Genomic DNA, 23,500 nt, shown 5'->3' with positions numbered 1-23,500 from the left:
ATTGCATCTTCACTGCACCACCCAGCTACAACTGGCTTGATGGAAAGGTTTGTCTAGAGTCTTTAGAATACACTGCGAGTATTGTCAGCAGAACATACTACACTGACACTGAATCAAAACCTTCCAGTTTTCTCCTTACACATCACAATGCAGCACACTCCACAACATACATAAATTTTATATATACATGCCTCATTAATGAGAAGAGTAATTGGACATGTATTCCAGGCTTCTGTGTTTTTCTTTCGATTAGTTTTTGGAGTTACAAAGCAACAATAACCAAAGGTTCCACTATCTGTATACTCACTTCTTTCAAAGTTGTGGGAATTTTAAGACACATATTGGGAGTTTATTTGCTTCCAGTCTCATTAACTTCTCTAACACTGGTTTTATTGGTGTTAAATATGTTCCAATTGATTCAATGTAAACCTGCTCTCTTCAACTGGGAATTTTTCTTGAACATAGAACATAGAATAGTACAGCACGGTACAGGCCCTTCGGCCCACAATGTTGTGCCGGCCCTCAAACCCTGCCTCCCATATAACCCCCCACCTTAAATTCCTCCATATGCCTATCTAGTAGTCTCTTAAACTTTACTAGTGTATCTGCCTCCACCACTGACTCAGGCAGTGCATTCCATGCACCAACCACTCTCTGAGTAAAAAACCTTCCAATATCCCCCTTGAACTTCTTACCCCTTACCTTAAAGCCATGTCCTCTTGTATTGAGCAGTGGTGCCCTGGGGTAGAGGCACTGGCTATCCACTCTATCTATTCCTCTTATTATCTTGTACACCGCTATCATGTCTCCTCTCATCCTCCTTCTCTCCAAAGAGTAAAGTCCTAGCTCCCTTAGTCTCTGATCATAAGGCATACTTTCTAAACCAGGCAGCATCCTGGTAAATCTCCTCTATACCCTTTCCAATGTTTCCACATCCTTCCAAGAGTGAGGTGACCAGAACTGGACACAGTACTCCAAGTGTGACCTATCCAGAGTTTTATAGAGCTGCGTCATTACATCGCGATTCTTAAACTCTATCCCTCGACTTATGAAAGCTAACACCCCGTAAGCTTTCTTAACTACCCTATCCACCTGTGAGGCAACTTTCAGGGATCTGTGGACATGTACCCCGAGATCCCTCTGCTCCTCCACACTACCAAGTATCCTGCTATTTACTTTGTACTCTGCCTTGGAGTTTGTCCTTCCAAAGTGTACCACCTCACACTTCTCTGGGTTGAACTCCATCTGCCACTTCTCAGCCCACTTCTGCATCCTATCAATGTCTCTCTGCAATCTTTGACAATCCTCTACACTATCTACAACACCATCAACCTTTGTGTCGTCTGCAAACTTGCCAACCCACCCTTCTACCCCCACATCCAGGTCATTAATAAAAATCACGAAAAGTAGAGGTCCCAGAACAGATCCTTGTGGGACACCACTAGTCACAATCCTCCAATCCGAATGTACTCCATCCACCACGACCCTCTACCTTCTGCAGGCAAGCGAATTCTGAATCCACCTGGCCAAACTTCCCTGGATCCCATGCCTTCTAACTTTCTGAATAAGCCTTCCTGTTTTCCATAGAGGAAAGCAAATATGTTTGTTCAATTACTCAGTCTATTTCCTTACTCAAAATAAATTCCCCATGTTTCTATGAGAGGCCTGCTTTAATTTTTGCTAAATATTCCTGTTTTTCATATCTTTGGAAACTTGTATTTCTCGCAACATTTTATATCCTTATTCTTTCCTTTTACATATCAATGTTGAAAGGTTGAGCAACCTAGGGTTTTTCTCCCTTGAGTATTTTCACAATCCTGAGCTTTAGTGGGTAGTTGTCCCTTAAGTTATAAAATTAAATCTTATCCATTGCATGTATACTGTTCCTTGTAATGTAGTTTTTCAATTATCCATGCCACACCTCATGCCTCAAACTTGGATTTAATCTTAATAAGAAATTCCAAAAAATTACATATCTTACTCCTGATAACTATTAAATTATTAATTAACCCTTTCTCATTGCACAGTATAGTCATTATCCAATGTACGAAAAGGATGAGTTCCTGAAAAATGTTAACTGAAACTTTATAATTAAAATTTCACAATTTGTACTTAAGCTTATGTGTGTTCTGGTGCACTATTCCAGTGGATGGAATGTGACATGCTATTTATTATAGCAGAAAATTGATTTGTAAGTTGAAGACTGTGGGGTTAGTGAAAATTGAGAATCACCTGTACGTAATTTTAACTAAACAGTTCACTTGTTGGTTCATTATCATAAAGTACTGATCTAAGAAAGCATCTTCTGTGCGCTATATCTACGTGTAGTTGAAAGCTTCATGTGATTATTACATTCTAGATATTTGTGCCACTAATGTCCTGATGCTCTGCCCTGTGTTTTCCAATGATATTTGTAGTCCAATAGACAATGGCTGGTTGTCACTTAACTTTCTCTCATTCTTCTGTTTGCTGAACTCGTTTTCATTTTCTCTTTTGTCTTTGTTTTCTTCCCCCTTCAGTCTTTGTCCTATTCTCTCTTACCAGCACTACTTCTTTTCCATTTTGTCTATCTTCTGATAGTGTCCTGGAATATTTAATTCACAGCCTTGGTCACTTGGCAGTCATATCTGTGTAACAGCGGTTACATTATACCCATTTAATTTTACTTCTGCTAATCTTGTCTGGAATGCGTTAAGTATTCAGAAACTCATATCCTTTTGCTACATTTTCTCTAATTCTAACTGGAATCATATTCCTATGTTTGTATTCTCTGCCCTCTTCTAACAGACACAAGTTATTATCCAGTTCCCTACCATGTTCTATTGCCCTGACATTTCCCTTTAAGTATCTAAATTTCATTTCAGCTGAACTCTGCTTTCCGTCCAGTGAGCACGCGAATACACACACTCACGTTCACACTCCCACTCACTCACTCTTATCATTTGATTCATCAGGATGCCGGTGAAACCCATTCCAAAAGAACAGCACCTTCTGCCTCAGACTAGGTGCCAGAACCCCACATTGAAATCCCTTTCACCTGTGCCAATCTTTGAGCGATACCTTCAGCTCTCTGAATTTATTGCCTCGTTACTTGTGGCTTGGGTCATAATCCAGAGATTATTATCTTAGTAGGTCTGCTTTTTAATTTGTATGCTAACTTTAAATAACACCACAGAAGCATCTCTTTTTATTGACCTATCTATGTCAAACCATCAAATAAGATAGACTTTGATTTACTCGTTACGGATGAAGCAAAAAAGATTGAATATTTGGTCGAAATGGAGAATAGGTTTTCAGTCTTAGATGACAAGGGTAGCAACGGGCAGTGGAGAGTATCTGGGAAGAGTTTAAAACAACAGTGACAAGTTGTGGAAAAGACTTTGGGTTTTTGGGAAAAGAGCAAAAGACATAACCCTTGGTTTACCGATGAGTTGAGAAAGTTAACTGAAGAAAGGTAAAACATCGGCAAAATGAACAATACAAAGCCCTACACCACTTGGATTCAAAGAAAATGCAAGGAAGCGAAAGAGAATTGGATAAATGAACAGTGTGAAGAAATTGAGCAGTATGAACGAAATTATGATTATAGAGACCTTCACCAAAAGGTAAAGGATATGACAAAATTAAAGAGAACCGTGCCATCAACTGGGTGTATCGATGACGGTAGTGGTAATCCATGCTATGAAAGAGAAGAGATTATGGTCAGATGAGTGTAGTACATCTCGGAATTATTTGAAGACAGCAGGATTGAGGATTTACCAGAATTAAATCAAATGACTAATCAACCTAAAATATTGATGTCAGAGATGGAAAGTGTAACTTGGAGTCTAAAAGTCAGAAAGGCAGCTGGTGAAGATAAGATTTCCACTGAAATTCTGAAATCACTTGGTTCGAAGGGAAAAATGAACCTTTTAGTGATATTAAACAACAGTTACATGACAGGAAATCCTCCGGAGGACTTTCTCAAATCGGTATTTATCGCCTTACCAAAAAAGCCAAGGACGATACTCAATAATGTCTTACTGCGTCAAGCTACTGTTGAAAATGGTGTTTGGCAGAATGAAAGGTACAATCAGCAATGAAATTGGAGAAACGCAGTTTGGTTTTCGTAAAGGCTCAGGAACAAGGGAAGGAATATTTGCGATGAGAAACATCATGGAGAGATGCATTGAGGCACAAAAGACCATCTACTTATGCTTTCTTGACTATGAAATGGCTTTTGATAAAGTAAGACATGAAAAAGTAATAGAAGTATGATCTGGGATGGGAGAATGTGCAGATATTAAGGAACTTGTATTGGAAACAGAAAGTGGTGGTCAGGGTGAAAATGAGCTATCACCATGGGCATGTATTAAATGAGGCGTAAGGCAAGACCGTTGGATCGCCGGATTTGTTCAACCTCTATGGAGAATGGATTTTTCGGGAATGCGACCTTCAGGAGACAGGTATTCCAGTCGGAGGCCGGAAGGTGGATAACATCAGGTATGTGGATGACACTGCGTTGTTAGCTGACAGCGAATGCGAACTGCAAATTATGCTGAATAAAGTGAATGAGAAAAGCCTTGACTATGGACTTAAAATCAACCCTAAGAAAACAAAATGGTAAGCAAAACAAACATTAAAGGCTCATTCATGATATCGTTACAAGTGAATGGATAAGACATTGAACAGGTGCGAAAGTTTGAATATTTTGGCAGTTGTCTGACAGATGACAAATGTGAATGTGAAGTTGAGATCAGAAGGAGAATAGATATGGCTAAGACCCAGTTCATGAAGCTAAAAGATCTACTATGCAATCGGAAGGTAGACGTTCAAAGTAGAATCTGCTTCCTCGAGTGTTATGTATGGTCATTTCTGAGGTATGGATCAGAAACATGGACCCTGAAGAAGGGTGACATGAAATGAATTAATGCTTTTGAAATGTGGCGCTATAGACGAATGTTGAAGATCAGCTGGTTAGAGGAAGTTTCAAATGAGAGGGTTTTGTCTGAAGTTGTTAGAGCACACATATTGCTGGAGAAGATTATGAAGTTAGAAGTTACTTACTGTGGACACGTTACGCGGAGAGATAATATCTTGAAGGACTTGCTATATGGAAAGGTGGAGGGAAAGGAAGGAAGGAAGAGGAAGGCAAAAACAACATGGCTGGATAACATCAAGGATTGGACCAAGCTGGACAAGACTAGGGATGTTGTGGACAAGTGTCAGGACAGAGCGGCGTGGAGGGAAATCGTCTGCCAACTGGAAATTCCAGATGCGACCTAACAACGATCTATGTCATTAGTTATGATATGAACTATGACAACTATGTTGTTCCTTCCTTAATTCCTCTCCAGCTTAAAGAAAGAAGCACAGCCTTCAGAACCTATACTACATAATATTATCCCTCAATGTGTGCCCTTTCACAATTCCATTCCTTTTCTCTTCTTGAGCATGAATGATCCCATATACAACATTACCATGGTCAGTTTGTTCATTTTTCTTACAGTCCATGTTCTCGTCCACAGGGGTTGCAAGAAATTAAGTGTATGAAAATCTAACTTAATGATATAAATGTTGAAATTTCAACAAATGTATTTTTGTGTTTTCCCAGTGTTGTCATTTTTCTAGTAAATGTACACTGAATTGACTTTATTTTTTACATCCTTAACATACATACCTGAGTAAAAATCTTTATGTTAATGTCTCTGTCTAAATGTACAATCATTGTAATTTATAATAAATAGAACAGGGTTCTGCATGAGACAGGGTCAAGGCCGAGGTCTCTGAGCTTCCTGTTGGGCCTGGATGGAATTATGGTGTTGAATGCTGAACTGTAGTCTCAAGAACAGCATTCCCATGTAAGCATCCTCCTTCTCCAAATGTGTAAGGACAGTATGTAGAGCAGTAGCTATTGTGTCGTCTGTTGATCGGTTATGTCAGTAGGCGAATTGTAGGGGATCCAGTTTGGATTGTAGCAAGCTGCAGATGTAATCCTTGAACAGCCTCTCAAAGCATTTGCTTATTATTGAGGTGAGTGCGACAGGACACCAGTCGTTCAGGCATGTTACCTTAGTCTTTTTTGGTAGAGCGACAATGTTGGATAATTTGAAGCAAGAGGGCACCCTACACTGGGAGAGGGAGATATTAAAAATGTCTGTAAACACACCTGCCAGTTGTGCTGCGTATATCCTGAGTAATTTCCCTGGGATGCCATCCAGTCCCACAACCTTGCGACTATCCATTCGTTGGAAACATCTATGTACCAGAGATGGCCAGGTTGCAGGTTGTAGTAGTGGCTTTCTTCGGAGGTTCGGGGTTAGTGACATTGAATCGAGTGTAAAAGCAATTGAGCTCATCTGGGCGAGAGGCCGGGATATTGGCGGCACCACTACGTTTGGCTTTGAAGTCTGCAATGGTATGCAACTCTCACCACAAGTCATGAATGCTATTCATTGTGAATCTTGATCAATCTTGTTTCTGTATTGTTGTTCCGCAGCCTTGATAGCTTTGTGCAGATCGTAGCCGTTTTTCTTGATCTCCAGCTGATTGCTGGCAATGTAAGCTCTATGTTGCACGCTAAGTGCTGCTTGCACGGAACTATTGATCCAGGGTTTCTGGTCTGGGAAGCTCCTGACCGACTTCTGGGGGACAGCATCGTCGGTGCACTTCCAGATGAAGCAGGTGACTCCATCCGTGATCTCGGAGACATTCTCATCATGGAAGACATTCCAGTTGACGTCATCGAAGCAGTCCTGCAGCATGGAGGCCAATTGGTCAGACCATCAGTGGACGGTTTTAACTATGGCCGCTTCTTGTTTCAGCTTCTGTTAGTACTTTGGCAAAAGCAGAATCGAAGAGTGGTCTGATTTTCCGAAAGCTGGGCGAAGCAGAGCTTTGTAACCGTTGCAGAACGAGCGTAGCAGTGGTCAAGTGTCTTATCCCCATGGGTGCTCACCTGGATGTGCTGACAAAACTTCAGAGAGACTTTTGTTCGTGACATTGGATTAAAGTCACCGGCGACGATGAAAGCAGCCTCTGGGTGTGCAGTCTCTGTCATACTGTTCCTTGAGAGCCAGGTCAGTTTCAGCCTGCGGCGGATGTACACCGCTGTGATGATAACAGCCATGAATTCCCTAGGCAGCCAGTAGGGTCTGCAGGGCAGCACCAGGTATTCCAGGTCTAGGGAAGAAAACGATTTGAGAGCATGCGCATTGTGGGGGTCGCACCAAGCATTGTTGACCATGAAGCATAGCCCTCCTCCTCACAGAGAGGTTATTTGACCTGTCCACTGGGAACAGGGAGAACCCAGAGGGCTCAATAACATGGTCCAGTATCTCCTCTGTCAGCCAGGTCTCCACGGAGCACAAAACATTACATTCCTTTGTTTCCTGCTGATAGAAGATTCTGGCTCTCAGTTCGCACAGCTTGTTGTCCGGGGACTGAAAGTTAGCCAGGAGTATGCTAGGGAGCGGCAGCCAATTTGCATGCCATCGCAGCCTCACCAGGATGCTGGCCCTTCTTCCTTGCCTCCGGCGCTTCTTCCGAGTTAGTGGTGGTGTAGGAGATGAGTCTCCCATGGGTTGCGCAAGCAGGGGTTCCCAGTGTAGGAAAGGCGGCACATAGTGGGTAAATACCATCTTTCCGCTGTTCAGGAGGGTCAGTCTATTGTACCTGATGTGACGATCAGCTACTTGAACAGAAAATGCGAAGCAAATTGTAGAAATTAGTAGTATACTGCTGAAGATAGATCTAACAATGTACTTGTTGTGTTTATATTGCAGTTTCAATTTGGTCTGAGGATGGATTATGAGTTATGGGGTTTACTACATTCACTTAGTATAGATCTATATTTGAAATTTAGTGCAATATTTTTTTTTAAAGTTTTACCATACTGCTGATTTTGCTTACAATTTTTATGTGTAGATGCTTGGAAAAGAAAAGAAAATCCAGAAGGAAACATGTAATGCATAGTCTTTTGACTCCTGCTCTAGGCAGGCTTTTTATAAAAAAATTAGTGTTGAATGAGAGAGCTGCTTCACTGTACCAGTCTCTTATACCTCAACTCCTGAGTTTTATTTAGATGTTGTAGTGGATTGTATATGCAATACATGCCCCGGAATTATTAACAAAATGGACAGCGGATTTTGTGAAAATTATAGTTGGTAGTGCACCTGTAGCAGTTATTTTCCTATAATACAGTTGACAAATTACTTTAAGTGAAAACTGGAAGTATGAAACGAAGATAATGCTAAAGAAATATTAACTGGGATTTTGCTGACAACACTTTGTTTAAAATAGGTCACAGCCTCGGATATGGGTTTGTGAATTATGTGGATGCTAAAGATGCAGAGAGAGCTATTAATACACTTAATGGTCTGAGGCTGCAATCAAAAACTATAAAGGTAAGATCTCAAAGCAACATTATTTATATATATATATATATATATATATATATACGTGTAGGTGTATATCTAACTTTTTGTGGAGGTATTGGCTCCCAAAGTTTTGATCTGTATTTCCCAGGGACTCATTGTGTACCTTTATTGTTTCCATATTTCCTAATGATATAAAAGGCCATTCCACTCATTAAATTTTTGCCAGCTCTCAAGGTAATTTTATTACCTTAAATGTTTCCCTATAATTTTTCCTTGCGTGCCTATTAACATCCCTTCTGGTTCTCCCTCTCACATTTGAGGTAATTTACACCTACACTTACCTAATTCTCTTGGCAACCAGCTCACCTATGAAGGAAGCAGGAGCTCTTAGAGGAAACTTCTGTGGACACTGGGAGAATATGCACTCTATACAGTCCTTAAAAAAAACAGCCTGAGATGCCAGAGCTTGATGACAACTGCAGTTGCTGAGCAGTAGTAGTGTGCAGTGAGGAAGATTGGTACACACGCTTTGCCTTATGGGTGTTTAGTGGCCGCCTCCAAGTGTGTATACAGGCAGAAGTCACCTGCATACTACAGCTGGATAACTGAGATGAGAGTGACCTTTGTTCAAGATAATGCTGAGCCTTTATAAGACAGTAGTCAGGCCACACTTTGTTGAATATTGCCAACAGTTTTGGGCCCCATATCAAAGAAAGGATGTGTTGTCATTGGAGAGAGTTCAGAGGAGGTTCACAAGGATGATTCCGGGAATGAAGGGGTTAACATTTAAGCACTCGGCAGCTTTGGGCCTGTACTCACTTGAATTTAGAAGAATGTGGGGGGGGGGATATCATTGAGAGGATTAGATAGAGTGGATGTGCAGAGGGTGCTTCCTATTGGGGGGGGGTCCAGGTCTAGAGGGCACAGCCTCAAAATTCAGGAGCGAACCTTTAGAACAGCGGTAAGGAGGGATTTTTTTAGCCAGAAAATAGTAAATCTGTGGAATGCTCTGCCACAGACTGTGCTGGAGGCCAAGTACATGCGTACATTTAAAATGGATGTTGATTGTTTCCTGATCGGCCAGGGCATCACAGGATATGGCGAGAAGGCAGTTGGATGGGGTTGAGTGAGAGCCAGGAGCAGCCATGACGAAATGGCAGAGCATACTCTGTGGACTGAATGACCTAATTCTGTTCCTATGTATTATGGTCTTACGGTCTAAAAGAGGAGCTGATGGAATTGGTAGTTTTACATTCATCCTGTGGATTAGTTGCATACTATTGAACAGTTTTTGGAGGTGAGGTGGAAAATTATGGTGTGGAGGATTGAGGAGAGGGTTAGAGTATTGACATGGTCTTGCTTGATCTCAGTCTGCATGGTATTCCTACTGGATAAAATCAGAGCTTGCCTGTTATTGTAGAATAGGTGCAGAAAGGTAATGAATTGTTGTGGACTGTCAAATTGGGAACTCCCCCTTGGCCGGTGTCGTAAAAATCTTTTGTAAGATTAAGAAAGGCTGTCTAGTATTTGACACTTCCCTGCATTTTATTTGGAGTTGTCTCACAAGTGGCCTCTTTGTACCTCTTGAAGAATTCGCGCTGCCGTTCAATAGCTATTTGACCACTATGCAGAGCAAAGTTGTTGCAATGACCTTACCTGTGACAGGCAGCAAGAGCCCTCCTGTACTTTTCGTGATCAGTTTGGATTCTGTCCTGAGGATGGCCATGACCATGGCATTACTAAGATTCTCTGACTTTTGTGCTGATGCAGATAAGGTAATATAATTGTATAATTATTTCTTCTGCCATATTATAGAAATTATACTATTTGCTGAAAAATAATATTATTTTCTAACTCATTGGTCATTTTATAGTAGTGAGATTTTATTGGCTAATACTTTATCTGGTGGATTTGAGGATATTTTTGGCAGTGGTTGCTGACTGTCTCACTCTCCTTGATAAGCTCTTTTATCTTGGTTCAGCAGGACAGGCCCGTGTGTGTTTGAACCAATGCTGGTCTTCATAGCACATAGGAATCCATACAGATTGTTATAGCTTATTGCTGGATGCATTCTTGCAGCCACCATCTTTTCTAAGGTTGTAAGTTTTTTTTGTTGGGCCTCTTTGCTAAGGTGCCCTTGAGTCATGTGGAGTTTCTAACCCATAAAAGGCTTGAACATTAGCTCCTGGGCATCATGTTCATTCTCATCAAAACCTGTTCTGGTGGAGAAAGTAATAATCTCCTTCACAAGTGCTAATGGTGAATTTTGGGCAACGTGTGGCTTCTGTTGATTGGGAGTCTTCATGTTGGTTGTCATCTCTGGCGAAGAAGACCTTTCTGTGCAACAACCTTCAGAAGTTTGCCTTTCCCCAGGTGAATATACCTTTTACTGCAAATTTGTTTGTGCTCATCTATCTGCAAATGGCAGACATCATCCATTCAGCAGATACAAGGCACCCAAAACAAGCACTCCAAACTCCAAACTAAACATTTCTGGGATAAGAAAATATTTTAAGGGTGTCACTGTTGGAGATGAGTGGGGAAGGAGTTGATTTCTTTATTGACTGTGAGAAGTCCTAACCTATGACAGTGTTGTGAATGAGGAGAAACCAAATATCTGGAGCCTCTTCAGTGGCACATACGAGCTTAAAAAAAATGACAGAAATCGCTCAACTATCCCATTAACCTGACGTACATGTTGTAGAGTCTGGGCTGTGCACATGCTTGAGCAGCCACATGAAAAGCTACGGAACTGGAGGGGAATAAGTTAGTTCTCAACCTCATGATGATCTTTAAATCCTCCTGTTCCTCAGCTCCACCACCTACTCTTTCCCTCCCTTCTGTTTCCCCTTTGTAATTGTGGTATTCTGTGGATGGTTTATCCTCTTACTGCAGATAAATTGCAAAAGTGGTTACAATGCATTGTTGCTCTCACAGAGATAAAATAATTTGATTTAAAAAAAAACTTTCTGATCTGTTCAGCTGAATTCCTTGCTGATGACTAGGTATGTGTAAAATTTTGCACTCACATGTTTTATTTTTTGTGGCCCTTGATAAGTAAAATAGTTGAAGTTCAAGCACAACCATGTAGCCAGGATTCTTGGTGAAAGTGAGTTAAAGCCTTGATCAGTCGCAAAACCTTTATTTGCATTAGGTGGAGAAAATGGGATGTGCTTGATGTTTGCTTTTGTGCAAGGGAGATGCTAGCTGTACTAGTGGGCACATAGTAAAACCAAATGAAATGCTGAATGAATTATCCAAATGTTTCAAAAAGATATTCTCCTGTAAATATAGTTACAGTGGCAATTATATCAGTAAGTGTGTTAGTAAATGTTTTAATATTCAATTATTTGCAATTTTGGCCAGCTGTAACTGTATTTCATTTCAAGACACACATTTCCCACCTCTCCCCTTTTCACATTGCAAAGGGATCATTCTTTTCTTGGTTCTCCCACTCTCACCACTCACTCCTTATTTTATTTCCCACACCTGTGAACTTTCAAGAGATGTAACCTTTGCCCTTTCATTTCTTCCTTTCTTACTATCCATAAACCCAAATGAAGTAGTGAATCATTTAGAGAAGTCAAACACAGATTGGCTGATCACTTGGTGGAGTATCTACCTTCAGTCTGCAGGAGTAACTGAGCTTTCGATTGTCTACCACTTTAATCTTCCATCCCACTCCTTTGACCTAGATTGCCTGTAGCTTCCTGTACTATTATAATGCGGCCCAACACAAGCTTGATGAACACACCTCATTATTTGTCTCCAAATGTTGTTGGAATATTGGAAATCCTTCTGAATATTGAATATCTTTCTGGAATATTGTTGAATTTTCTAACTTTAAATAACTATTAGAACTGGCCATTTTTTTTATAACATATTCATTTGAAGGATCCAGGCTTCACAGATTGACCCAGCATTTAATTATCCGGCCTTAGCTGCACTTGTGAAGGTGGGGGTGAACTGATTTCTTAAACCACTGACACCACTATTTTAGGCTTTGAGCGTCTGCAGTTTCTTTTTTATTTGGTTAATATTCATTGCATTACTAAATAAAGTATTGTTGTTGTAATCTATAGGAAAACTTGTACGTGAAACTAGCATGTTTTAATGTACTTCAGTGATGCCTCATAGGTTTGTGTTAGTAATAATGGTAGAAATAAATGCTTTGTAGTTAAGAATATGGTCTCCCAGCAAATCCCAAGCTTGGGATAACAATTTGTTTTTTTATTAGTTACATGACTGTGTCAGTGTTTCAGTTTTTATTCGTATAAGGGTAATGGACTGTGCGGGCTGAACTAGTATTTATTTGCCTATCCTTGAAATGATGGTGAGCTATTTTCTTGAACCTCTACTTTCCTTGGTATGTGGGTGTCCCTTTAATGCTATTAAGGAGGGACGTCCAGTATTTTAACCCAGTGACAGTGAAGGAATAGCTATAGTCATGATGCTGTGTGTCTTGGAGGGCAACTTCTGGACAGTACTTTTACTAACTTTTGTCCTTCTAGTTTGTAGAGATGGTGGTTTAGAAGGTGCTGTCTAAGGAGTCTTGATTGTTACTACAGTGCATCATGTAGATGGTACAAACTGGTGGTGCTGGAGTGGTTGAATGGTTGTGGAGTGGATGTTTTATCAAGCAGGATTCTCCGTCCTCTCAGGTTTGAGCTTGCGTTTTGCTGAAGCTGTACTCATCTAGGCAAGTGGTAAGTATTCCATCACACTCCTGACAAGCCTTGTAGATGTGTGGACAGGCTTTGAGAAGTTGGGTGAGTTACTCACCACAAAATTCCTAGTCTAAAACCATTTTTGCAGCCACATTATGTATATGGCTATACTAGTTCAGTGTCTGCTCAATGGTATCCCCCAGGGTATTTGATAGTCGGTTATTCAGTGATGTAACTCCATGAAATGAAAGGGAATGATAGCTGGGTTTTCTGTTCACTATTATCTTTCTTTGACATTTGTGTGACATAAAGTTTACTTGCCACTGTCAGCCAGCCTCAATAATCTCCATGTCATGCTGTATTTGCATGTAGACTGCTTCATTATTTCCTGACCTGGGAATGATACTAAATGTTGTGCAATCATCACCAAACGTTCTTCAAATCTTAAAGGAAAGTTATTGAAGCAGCTCAAAATGTTGCACTTAAGACACTACCCTAAGAAGGAATTGCTGAGATGTCCTGTGACTGAGATGAATGACGTATCCCACCACAACAATTTTCCCATTCTTCCCAATGTAGTTTTTCCCTGATTCCTGTTGACTTCAGTTTAGCTAGGTCTTGATGTCATACTCAATCAAATGCTGCCTTGAAATTAAGGGATATAAATCTTGTTTCACTCCTGGAGTTCAACAACTTTGTCCCTGCTTTGACAACAGCTGTAATGAGGTCAGGAGCTTACTGACATTGGTGGAACTCAAACTGGTCTTATCTGAGTGAATTGCATTATCAGTTATTTCTTCTGTTACTTTGCTGATGATCTAGAGTAGACAGATGGGCTGGGAATTGACCAGGTTGGATTTGACAGGCTTCTTGTGGATAGGGCACAGCTATGCAATTCTCTACATTGGGTAGATGCTAATATAGCTGCACTACAACAGCTTGACTAAGGGCACAGCAAGTTCTGGAGCCTGTCTTTAGTACCATAGTGGGAATGTTTTCAAGGCCCATAGGCTATGTTTCAGTTCATTGCCTTTAGCCATTTCTTGATCTCACATTCAGTGAATCAAATTGACTGAAGATTGGTATCTATCCTGATTGGCTGAGGCTGATATGCATAATCCACTTGGCACTTCTGGCTGAAGATTCTTGCAAATGCTTTCTCTTATGTACGGGGTGGGTCCAAACTTGGGGTCCATGGACCCCTTGGTTAGTGATAGGGGTCCATGGCATATAAAAGGTTGGGAACTGCTGATCTATTGCACAATGTTTGTTGTTTGGCAAACTTACAGTTCTTCGGTTTACCAGGTTGTTTCTTCGTTTTGAGATATGCAGGCTGCTTTTCCTGGCATGTCCTCCTGTGCTGCTTCAATAAGTCAGGGTGATAACCTAGTTTGGTGGTGATTATAGGGTAGGGGGGTTTGGTGGCCCATGAGGTTGCAGATTGTGGTTAGTGCAATTCTGATGTGGCTGATGACCTGCTACACGTCATAGTAATTCCTCGGGTTAGGATTGGATGCAAGTTCCTCCCCACACCTTGTGGTGCATCGGGCGGCAACCTTGCCATTTTTTTTTTAGCATTTGTATGTTCATTACGACATTGAGTTGCTAGCTCAATGCTCAACCCAGCACGAATGGAAAGTGTGCAAGGAGCCGGCCGGATTCAACCCCGAGACCACTCACCCTGAAGTCCAGTGTGGATGCCACTACACCACCAGCTGGCTATGCTTCCTAGATGCCTAGTCCTTGATGCTAATCTGTTCGTAGGATGCCCCATTAAGCTTGGGGGTACTATCACTCAATACAATTAACTTTTCACTGTGAAGACAGGATTTCACTGTTGAAGAATTGTGTGGTGTTCATTTCAACTAAAACCATCATGGGAAGATGCATTTATAACAAGTAGATTTGTGAGGACAAGTTCAGATTGGTGCTTCTATTATACTATAGCTACTATGATTAACTGCCCATATAGGCAATTGATATGATTTTTCCTTTATCTATTTGAAAGGTTTCATATGCCCGACCAAGCTCTGACAGCATCAAAGATGCAAACCTTTATGTGAGTGGGCTGCCAAAGACGATGACTCAGAAGGATTTGGAGCAGCTATTTGGACGTTATGGTCGCATCATTACATCTCGTGTCCTTGTTGACCAAGTCACGGGTGGGTGATTTTTACATTTTCTTCAATGATGAAAGGAATATTTCCAAACATGCTTGTTGGTCATATTTATAAATTAATGGTATTGGGTTAAACTGTAAGCTCTATAAACAGATGGTTTGTTAAGATTTTCAAAATATGAAATTAGAGCATAACTTGAATCCAACCTTGTTCAGGTTTTGCAGAACTAGGACATGTTTGAACAGTATAATCTGTTTGAAGAAAATAGTTTGGTTATTTAACAATTAGGTTGCCTATCTTCATTTAAAGTCATCCTAATCTGGATTTTTTTTGGTCTTGATATCCACATGCTCAAGAATAGCTGCAAGATGGTGGAAGGGCTGTATCTGATGGTTTGTAACACTGTTTTTGAGTCAGGAAAAGCAGGCATGGCTACTCCAGCCCAACAAGGTATTGAATCAAGCTTCAGCCATCATGTTTGTAGAGAGATGGTACCGTAATTCCGCTGGGAAAGGAGTCACTGGTTAAGTTCTGAGTTTCTTTACTAAATAGAATTAATAATTTGTATTTTTGACTTTAAAACAGTTGAAATGGTCTGTAAACTTCTTATGATAGATTCTATATGCTTGCTAATCGGATTCCAATAATTTGCCAGGAGGTTTTTCAGTTCAGGTTTCCCCCACCATCTGAAGGTAGAGCGTTCCTATGAAATGGTTTGTAAGCCGGAATGTCGTAAAGCGAAGAAGCAGTTACCATTTATTTATATGGGAAAAATTTGTGAGCGTTCGCAGACCCAAAAATAACCTACCAAATCATGCCAAATAACACATAAAACCTAAAATAACGGTAACATGTAGTAAAAGCAGGAATGATATGAAAAACACACAGCCTATATAAAGTAGAAATACTTTTCCACAATCATTGCCTGCACTGTTCTCCGTAGCGAAAATCTCACACAAGCGCTGTTGGCAAAAACACGCTGTCCGGTAACCTTTAAGCTATGAAGCTGCCAATAACACGTAAAAGTACACAGCCAATATAAAGTAGAAATAATGTATGTACAGTGTAGTATCACTTACGGGAATCGGGAAGACAGTGCCGAGCACACTGATGATGTGGTGTGTTAGGCTGAGTCGTCGGAGGTTGGGGTGGTGCAGTGGCCCCCACCCTCCCGGCTGCCGACTGATACCGATCCGCGAAGCATGCAGAGGTACAGTGGTGGCCGGAATGCACCCAGCACATTTTTAAGAAAAAAAGCCGAAATAAACAAGCTAATTAATTAGGTGCTGCCCGGCATGTAAATGTCGGCACAGATCAGAGGCGATTGCCGATTGCATCACTGCAATGCATTGCAGTGCTGCCAGGATAATCAAGGACACGACCCACCCAGCCAACACACTTTTCGTCCCTCTTCCCTCCGGTAGAAGGTTTAGGAGCTTGAAGACTCGTACGGCCAGATTTGGGAACAGCTTCTTTCCAACTGTGATAAGACTGCCGTACCCTCCAAATATCCGGACCTGCCTCTCGGTTTTTTTGCGCTCCCTTACTTCCCATTTTTCTATTTTCTATTTATGATTTATATTTAAATTTTTAATATTTACTAATTTTAACTATTTTTTAATATTTGTAATCCAGGGAGTGTGAAGCTCAGAATCAAATATCGCTGTGATGATTGTGCGTTCTAGTACCAATTGATTGGCGACAATAAAGTATAAATATGCCCTAAACCGACGTAACCTTTCAAAATTAAAGTCGTACTTTATCATTGCAGCGAAAATCTCACACAGTTGCTTCACGTTCAGTTCCTGGACAACTTCACTTTTGGTCCGTTCGGTACTGTATTCGGTTTCGATTGTTACCCTTTCCTCTTCCAATTGCATCAGCTCTTCATCTATCAGTTCTTGGTCATGTGATGCCAAAAGCTCTTCAACATTGTCTTCGTCAACTTCCACAAAGCCAAATTCACTTTGTCCTTACTTCGTTCACCACAATCAAAACACTTAATTATATCTAGTTTTACGCTAAGTGTAACACCCTTATGAGCTCTTTTAGGCTTTTCTGATACCTTAGAACTCATCTTGCTGACGGCTGCTCACAGGCACGTGTTTAAGTAATGCCGGCTAGAATGCTGTTCCAAATCCGGGGGAGAGCGGCTGCTCAGGGCGCGCGCTGCCTTTTTTTGCGCGGTGCTTTTCCCGCGTGCTGCCTTTTTTTGTAACAGTGAAAACACCTTCTGTTAGCGAAAACAGGTAACTAATGTAGGACTTTCGTAACAGTGAGGTTTCGTAAAGTGAACGTTCGAAAAGTGGGGAACACCTGTAATGCCACTTTGAATGTTTTTGTGAAACTAATACAACAATGATGTAGAACACATCAGTGGACTGTATTTATAAATTGAGGTGAATGGATTACTGGCAACCTAAATACTTCAGTATTTAATTTAATATGCTTGCCTTTTTCAGGTATGTCCAGAGGAGTGGCTTTTATTCGTTTTGACAGGAAATCTGAAGCAGATGAAGCTATTAACAATTTGAATGGGCACAAACCACCGGGTGCTGTTGAGCCAATTACGGTAAAACTTGCAGCCAATCCTAATCAGAAAACAAATGCATCTCTGCTGGCACAGCTGTATCATTCACCAGCAAGGCGGTTTCCAGGACCATTGCACCATCAGGCACAGAGATTCAGGTATATTACTTTCACTCAAGCAGATGCTAATTCTGTATTTTTGGAAGGAAGCAGAGTACCACGGATGACTATATATGTCCTCTTATAGATTTCAAATGTCCTTTAAGATTTCTTTGTGCAGCTCTGATAGTTAATGTATTTGACCATTTACTTACTTCCTTTTCATTGAGTACCAATTTAGAACTTGATTAAATTATTGGATTTTAATTGATTTTACAGAAATATTCCTCATGAACTCTGATTCTTATTGAAAATAAGTGATAGAAGCAAGATAGCTGTAATTGGTAAGGTTGATTAATTTCAGATGAGTTAGTTAGTGCAGTGTCCTTTGTGGATGAAAAGGCTAAATTCTTTGTTCCCCATTATCATATAGATATTATTGAATTTGGCTTAGATGGGACCATTGCAGCTCTGCAGTTTGGAGGTCATGCCACATCCATTGTTTTCCTTTCTCCCACTTTATTTTTCTTTTTTTTTAGATTGTCTCTGCAACCATGGAGGAAAGAAATTATTTAATTTGCTACTGGGTCTGAGACATCCTGAAAATTTAGAGAAATGTGTTGTAGTGAAATTTCTGAGTTTAATTTTACATTGGTAATTAAAAAGTTATTAAAGAGCAATTAGTCTTGGTTTTCTTCCCTGATCTCATAGATCATCTAATTGTTTTAGATAATGTTGAATAGTTGGGTTAAGTTAGGGTGCCACAGTAGCATAGCGGTTAGCGCGACACTATTGCAGGGTATCAGAGTTCAAAGTTCAATTCCAACGCTGCCTATAAAAAGCTTGTACATTTTTCTCATGAGCGTATGGGTTTCCTCCAGATGCACCAGTTCTCTTCCGCACTCCAAAGATGTACTGGTTAGTAGGTTAGTTGGTCATTGTAAATTATCCCATAATTAGGCTAGAGTTAAATAGGTGGGTTGCTGGGCAGTGCAGCTTGTTGTGCCAGAAGGGCTTTGTTCCATGCTGTATCTCCAAATAAATAAATAGTTCCAGCAGCAATTATTAAGGTCTCGTTTATGAGAGAGAAAGGGGTTGAAGAGAAACAATTACATAAACTATTAATCGTCAGATGAACTATACAAATAAACCCTCAGCTTATCCCAACAATATTTGCAGTCAGGAAGTGGTCTAAAATTAAAAGTAGCCTGGGGATTGAACAGTGTTGCATAAGGAACAGATTTTAAAATGTTCACAATTGTATTGCTTATTTCAGAATTTATGTTGCCTGTTTGGGTTGCTTTCCACATCTAAAAATGTTTTCATATTTATGTCAAAATGCCTGACCATTATTTTACATTTACAGTATTTGGATGTTTCTTTTGTGATGAAGTCTGCAAAAAATGGTATTCATTCTGAGACGCTAACTGATGTTATGAAACTTGATTTTTGTGGTTGAAATTTAACTTTGAGACATTTAACTTTGCACAGTGGGCATATCTGGTTAGTGCTGTAGAACCAATTTAAATCAAAGTACTTGAGCTAGTTCAGTTTGCATTGATGATGCTCTCAAGTCTGAGTCCAAGGAGCAGTACTTGTAGAATGTGGTAGACAAGAGGGATTACTTGGTGCATTGTTTGCCTGTAGTAAAGGTGCACAATAGAAAAGTTGAATTGATTACAGATAGGACTGAGTAATACCATAATGTCGAATGTCCATCCATGGCCTCCTCCGCTGTCGGGATAAAGCCACACTTAAGTTAGAGGAACAACACATTATATTTCGTTTGGGTAGCCTCCAATCTGATAGCATGAGCATCGATTTCTCAAACTTCCAGTAATGCCTCCACCCCACCTTCACCATTTCCCATCCCATTGTCCCTCTCTCACGTCATCTCCTTGCCTGTCCCATCACCTCCCTCTGGTGCACCTCCACCTCCCCTCTCTCCTTTCCTCTTTCTTCTATGGCCTTCTGTCTCTTTCACCAATCAACTTCCTAGCTCTTTGCTTCATCCTTCCCTCTCCCACGTTTCACCTATCACCTGGTGTTTCTCTTCTCTCTCCCCACTCCACCCCTTTCAAATCTACTTAGTTATTTTTCTCCAGTCCTGTCGAAAGGTTTCGGCTGGAAACGTTGACTACTTTTTTCCATAGATGCTGCCTGGCCTGCTGAGTTCCTCCAGCATTTTGTGTGTGCTGCTTGGATTTCCAGCATCTGCAGATTTTCTCTTGTTTGACGGTTGAAATGTGTTAGCTTTCAGCATACAACCTGCTTTGATCTAGCATCTTACTAGCTTCCCAATAGCCTTTTGATCAGTTTTTTATTATCTTTTTGATTTTTGGAGGTGGTGTGAATTTTTACTAATTTTTGTTTGTTTTTTATATTACTTTGAAGCTTTTGACACCAACTCCTTGAGTTAATTTTCTTTGTTTGCTTGTTAGGTTTTCGCCGATGAGTGTTGACAATATGAGTAGTTTGTCGGGTGTGAACGTTGGTGGTCATAATCCTTCTGGCTGGTGCATCTTCATCTACAACCTAGGCCAAGACGCAGATGAGGGAATCCTGTGGCAGATGTTTGGCCCATTTGGAGCTGTGACCAATGTCAAAGTTATACGCGACTTCAACACCAACAAGTGTAAAGGGTTCGGTTTTGTAACCATGACAAACTATGAGGAGGCTGCCATGGCCATTGCTAGCTTGAATGGCTATCGCCTCGGAGACAAAATCCTCCAGGTCTCCTTCAAAACCAGCAAATCTCACAAGGCGTAATTTAAAGCTTATGCGCATTTGTAAGCATTTGATTAGAAATACACTGCTGAAAGGTGAATAAGTCCACTAGTGTAAAGCAACTCTTATTGTTGTGACAGAAGTGTTTTGTCTACCATTCTAGAATAAGTGAAAAGGATTTTTTTTATATTACTATTACTTTGGGATGCAATTAACATGAAATGTTCAAATGTTTGATACTTTTCATTCCATACTTTATCCACCCATCCAAAAAAAGGAGCGGAAATACTGAACCAATGCTACAGTTCTGTGGATTTTGAAAAATATCAGTTTAAATGCAGTACCCTCTCTGTTATTAGTTTTTAAACTGGGAGCTCTTTGCAGAATCTCTTGGTTGTAAGCAATTTCATAAATCCACAACCCTTTAGCAAAGCATTCATATATTCATGAACATTAAATATGCTTGTTTTGTTCCCTTGAAGTTAACCTGCTGAGAATTGGTTCATTTACACTCTTGAGTTATGTTGGTAGCTAAAATTTTCTGTACATTATATAAATGGCATCTTTGTCCTCCAACATGTCATGAAAAACTGTGCTAAGAATGAAAAAAGGCCAATTGTATTTGATTACATTTACCTTATATAGTGCAAGAACGGAGTGTGGAAGCATCAACATATTTTGCCAAATTTTAAGGTGGAAGAATGTGGATGGGAATTTGTAATGTTTGAGAAAATTAAATTTACCTGCAAGTTCCTGGAGATTCAAACCTTTGAACATTTATAGGTTTGTTGCACCCCATCTAGTGAACTCCATTGCATTTCTTATTAACCTTTTTTGTTTTTATATAATTGACATGCTAAATTGGGATAATGTGTCAGACTAGAAAATAAATGTTTTTCCATGCAGGTTAGCTGTCAACACAGAGCTTTGTTAAAATAGATTTAAAGACTAATCTAAAAGTTTTTTCAAACTGCCTTTGAACTTCATTAATGTTCTGTTATATAATTTCTTTTCATTTTGTTTCCTTTGTTTTGTTTGACAATTGATTTTACTTTTGCATTTATGATCATTAAATTTGTTTTGTTTTGCTCCAATTTTGTTTTGTTTTTGGGTTTTTTTCTGTTTTAAAGTTCATTTGCTGTTTAATGCTTAAATTTTATTTTATAATTTTACAATTCATGGTAGGTATCAAGGGACCAGTGTGCCGTGAGGCACCTGACCTTTAGGTATCCTGCCAAAGAGTTTTACACCTTATACTGAAGTGGGCTTCACAGAGCATCTATTTTTATAAACAAACTTTTTACAGGAGAGCTAGCAGGGGATTTTGAATGGAAAGTTTTGTATGCCAACCAGTAAATTTTAAATAAGCTTCAGCAGATGGATTGCTGTAGCTGGCTTTTAAATCTTGTCAGAATTAAATGCAGACACAAATCCACTGGTCCTGTTTGAACAAGGGCAGGCTGGAATGATAGAAAAGTAGTATTGTTAGCTTATCATATGATTCGGGATAGTGCTACGTGATTTAGAGAAGCTAAAAGTATGGTACAAATGAGCTTGATCTTAAATGTGTGGTATAAAGAGCTGACATTAAATGTTGTAGCAATACTTTTAAGTTTTTCTTTGTGCCAAATACCCAACTGCATTTAAATACAAAGCAAGATTTTGAGTGTCTTAATTAGGATATCTCAAAATAGTTTGCATACTTCCTTTTTTCATACCCTGGCTTTCAAGCTTTTTTTAAATACACCTGGAAGAGACAGCTGTGGAAACACACAGTTCATTTTTCATCTGTAAATATTGGATTGTAACAAATTGTAGGGAAGTTATTACAATTTTAGGCATCTGAGGGGATCAAGACCATCCAATTAGGGGAGATTGAAGGGTTTCTTGCATCTCATTATAGGACACTTTCCTGCTAATGTTGCTGCTTTGAGTATCTGATCTAATTTACTTTTATTCAGATAACAAAATGCTTACAGAAATCTTAGAATTTACTTGAAAACTTTTACTTGAAAATCAAATACATTTCGTAGAAAATGGAAGGACTTTTTCTAAATTTGAATAGTACTTAAAGAAAAATGTACCTGAAGTAATTCCTGAAGTCTCTTGAAGAAAAATAACAAAACATTTATTTGTGTTTACTTCCACACAATGGTCATCTCTAATTTGAGGCTCATTATTCATCAGTGCACAACCAGTTAAATATATTCAATTTACTCAACTACATTCAGCACTTGTAAGACAGTCTTCTGGTGAAATGAGAATCTATCTGACAGGTTGGGTACTTAATGGTGAGATCAAGTTTACATAGTAAAAAGTGTGATTTGGTTAGGTCTTCGTAATATACAGCAATATACTACTCCGCCATAAGGACTAAAAGTGACATATTCCTTTGGGTATTTTGTATATGATTAAACTGACAAAGTTTTTGATACCTACGATATCTCCAAGTGGAATTCTGGACCAGTTTTTCCATGAATGACAAGTTGATTATTCCACACTAAGTGAATTTAAGGAAATCGGATTGGTGCTTTCCAGTTGAAGGCCATTGTGCAATTAGGTTGGACATATGATGGCCATTGTTCTTAACCTTCCATGTGACACATTTTAGAACATCACTTTAGAGCCTGTAGGTTAAACTAATTTTAAACGTGCATCCATTTTTTATAATTCACATTTTTCTTTTGTTTATTTACTGAATAGCATCTAGTTAATATGGATTGGCTTCTACCTAATACCTTTAGTGTTTATGGTATGATGTATGATAAATAATCTCATGGCACTTTTTAGAAGTCTAAACGAGTTAGATGCAGCATCTATCATAATTGAATATCAGAGTTGGCAGCCTCTGGCCTAGCTTACTCTGTGCTTTTGTGGATGGAGGGGTATTGATTATATATTCAAAATTATATATCCATATATCCAAAAGTAATTGTGCAGTCCAAAAATATTTGCTCTATCCAAAGCAGAAACAAAATGATAGATACCAACCATGGGATAG

The 23,500-nt window shown here is 39.7% G+C and overlaps 1 protein-coding gene across 2 annotated transcripts in view; it reads left to right on the top strand.

The window, feature by feature from the left end:
- LOC140188301 (ELAV-like protein 1) overlaps positions 1-21,593 on the top strand; it is a 45,304-nt gene extending 23,711 nt beyond the window's left edge. Inside the window, exons 3-6 of one of the 2 annotated variants that reach the window (XM_072244410.1) lie at positions 8,281-8,384; positions 15,033-15,186; positions 17,607-17,832; positions 20,214-21,593. In XM_072244410.1, the coding sequence (XP_072100511.1) occupies positions 8,281-8,384; positions 15,033-15,186; positions 17,607-17,832; positions 20,214-20,541 (812 nt within the window). In that variant the 3' untranslated portion in view covers positions 20,542-21,593. The remainder of the gene's footprint in view (positions 1-8,280; positions 8,385-15,032; positions 15,187-17,606; positions 17,833-20,213) is intronic. The other variant, XM_072244411.1, reaches the window with a different exon arrangement.
- Positions 21,594-23,500: the final 1,907 nt, after the last annotated feature.

This window comes from Mobula birostris, chromosome 26 (assembly GCF_030028105.1).
Source record: "Mobula birostris isolate sMobBir1 chromosome 26, sMobBir1.hap1, whole genome shotgun sequence".
Lineage (NCBI taxonomy): Eukaryota > Metazoa > Chordata > Chondrichthyes > Myliobatiformes > Myliobatidae > Mobula > Mobula birostris.
Note: the sequence above shows the minus strand (reverse complement) of the source record. Positions and strands in the feature narration are given on the sequence as shown.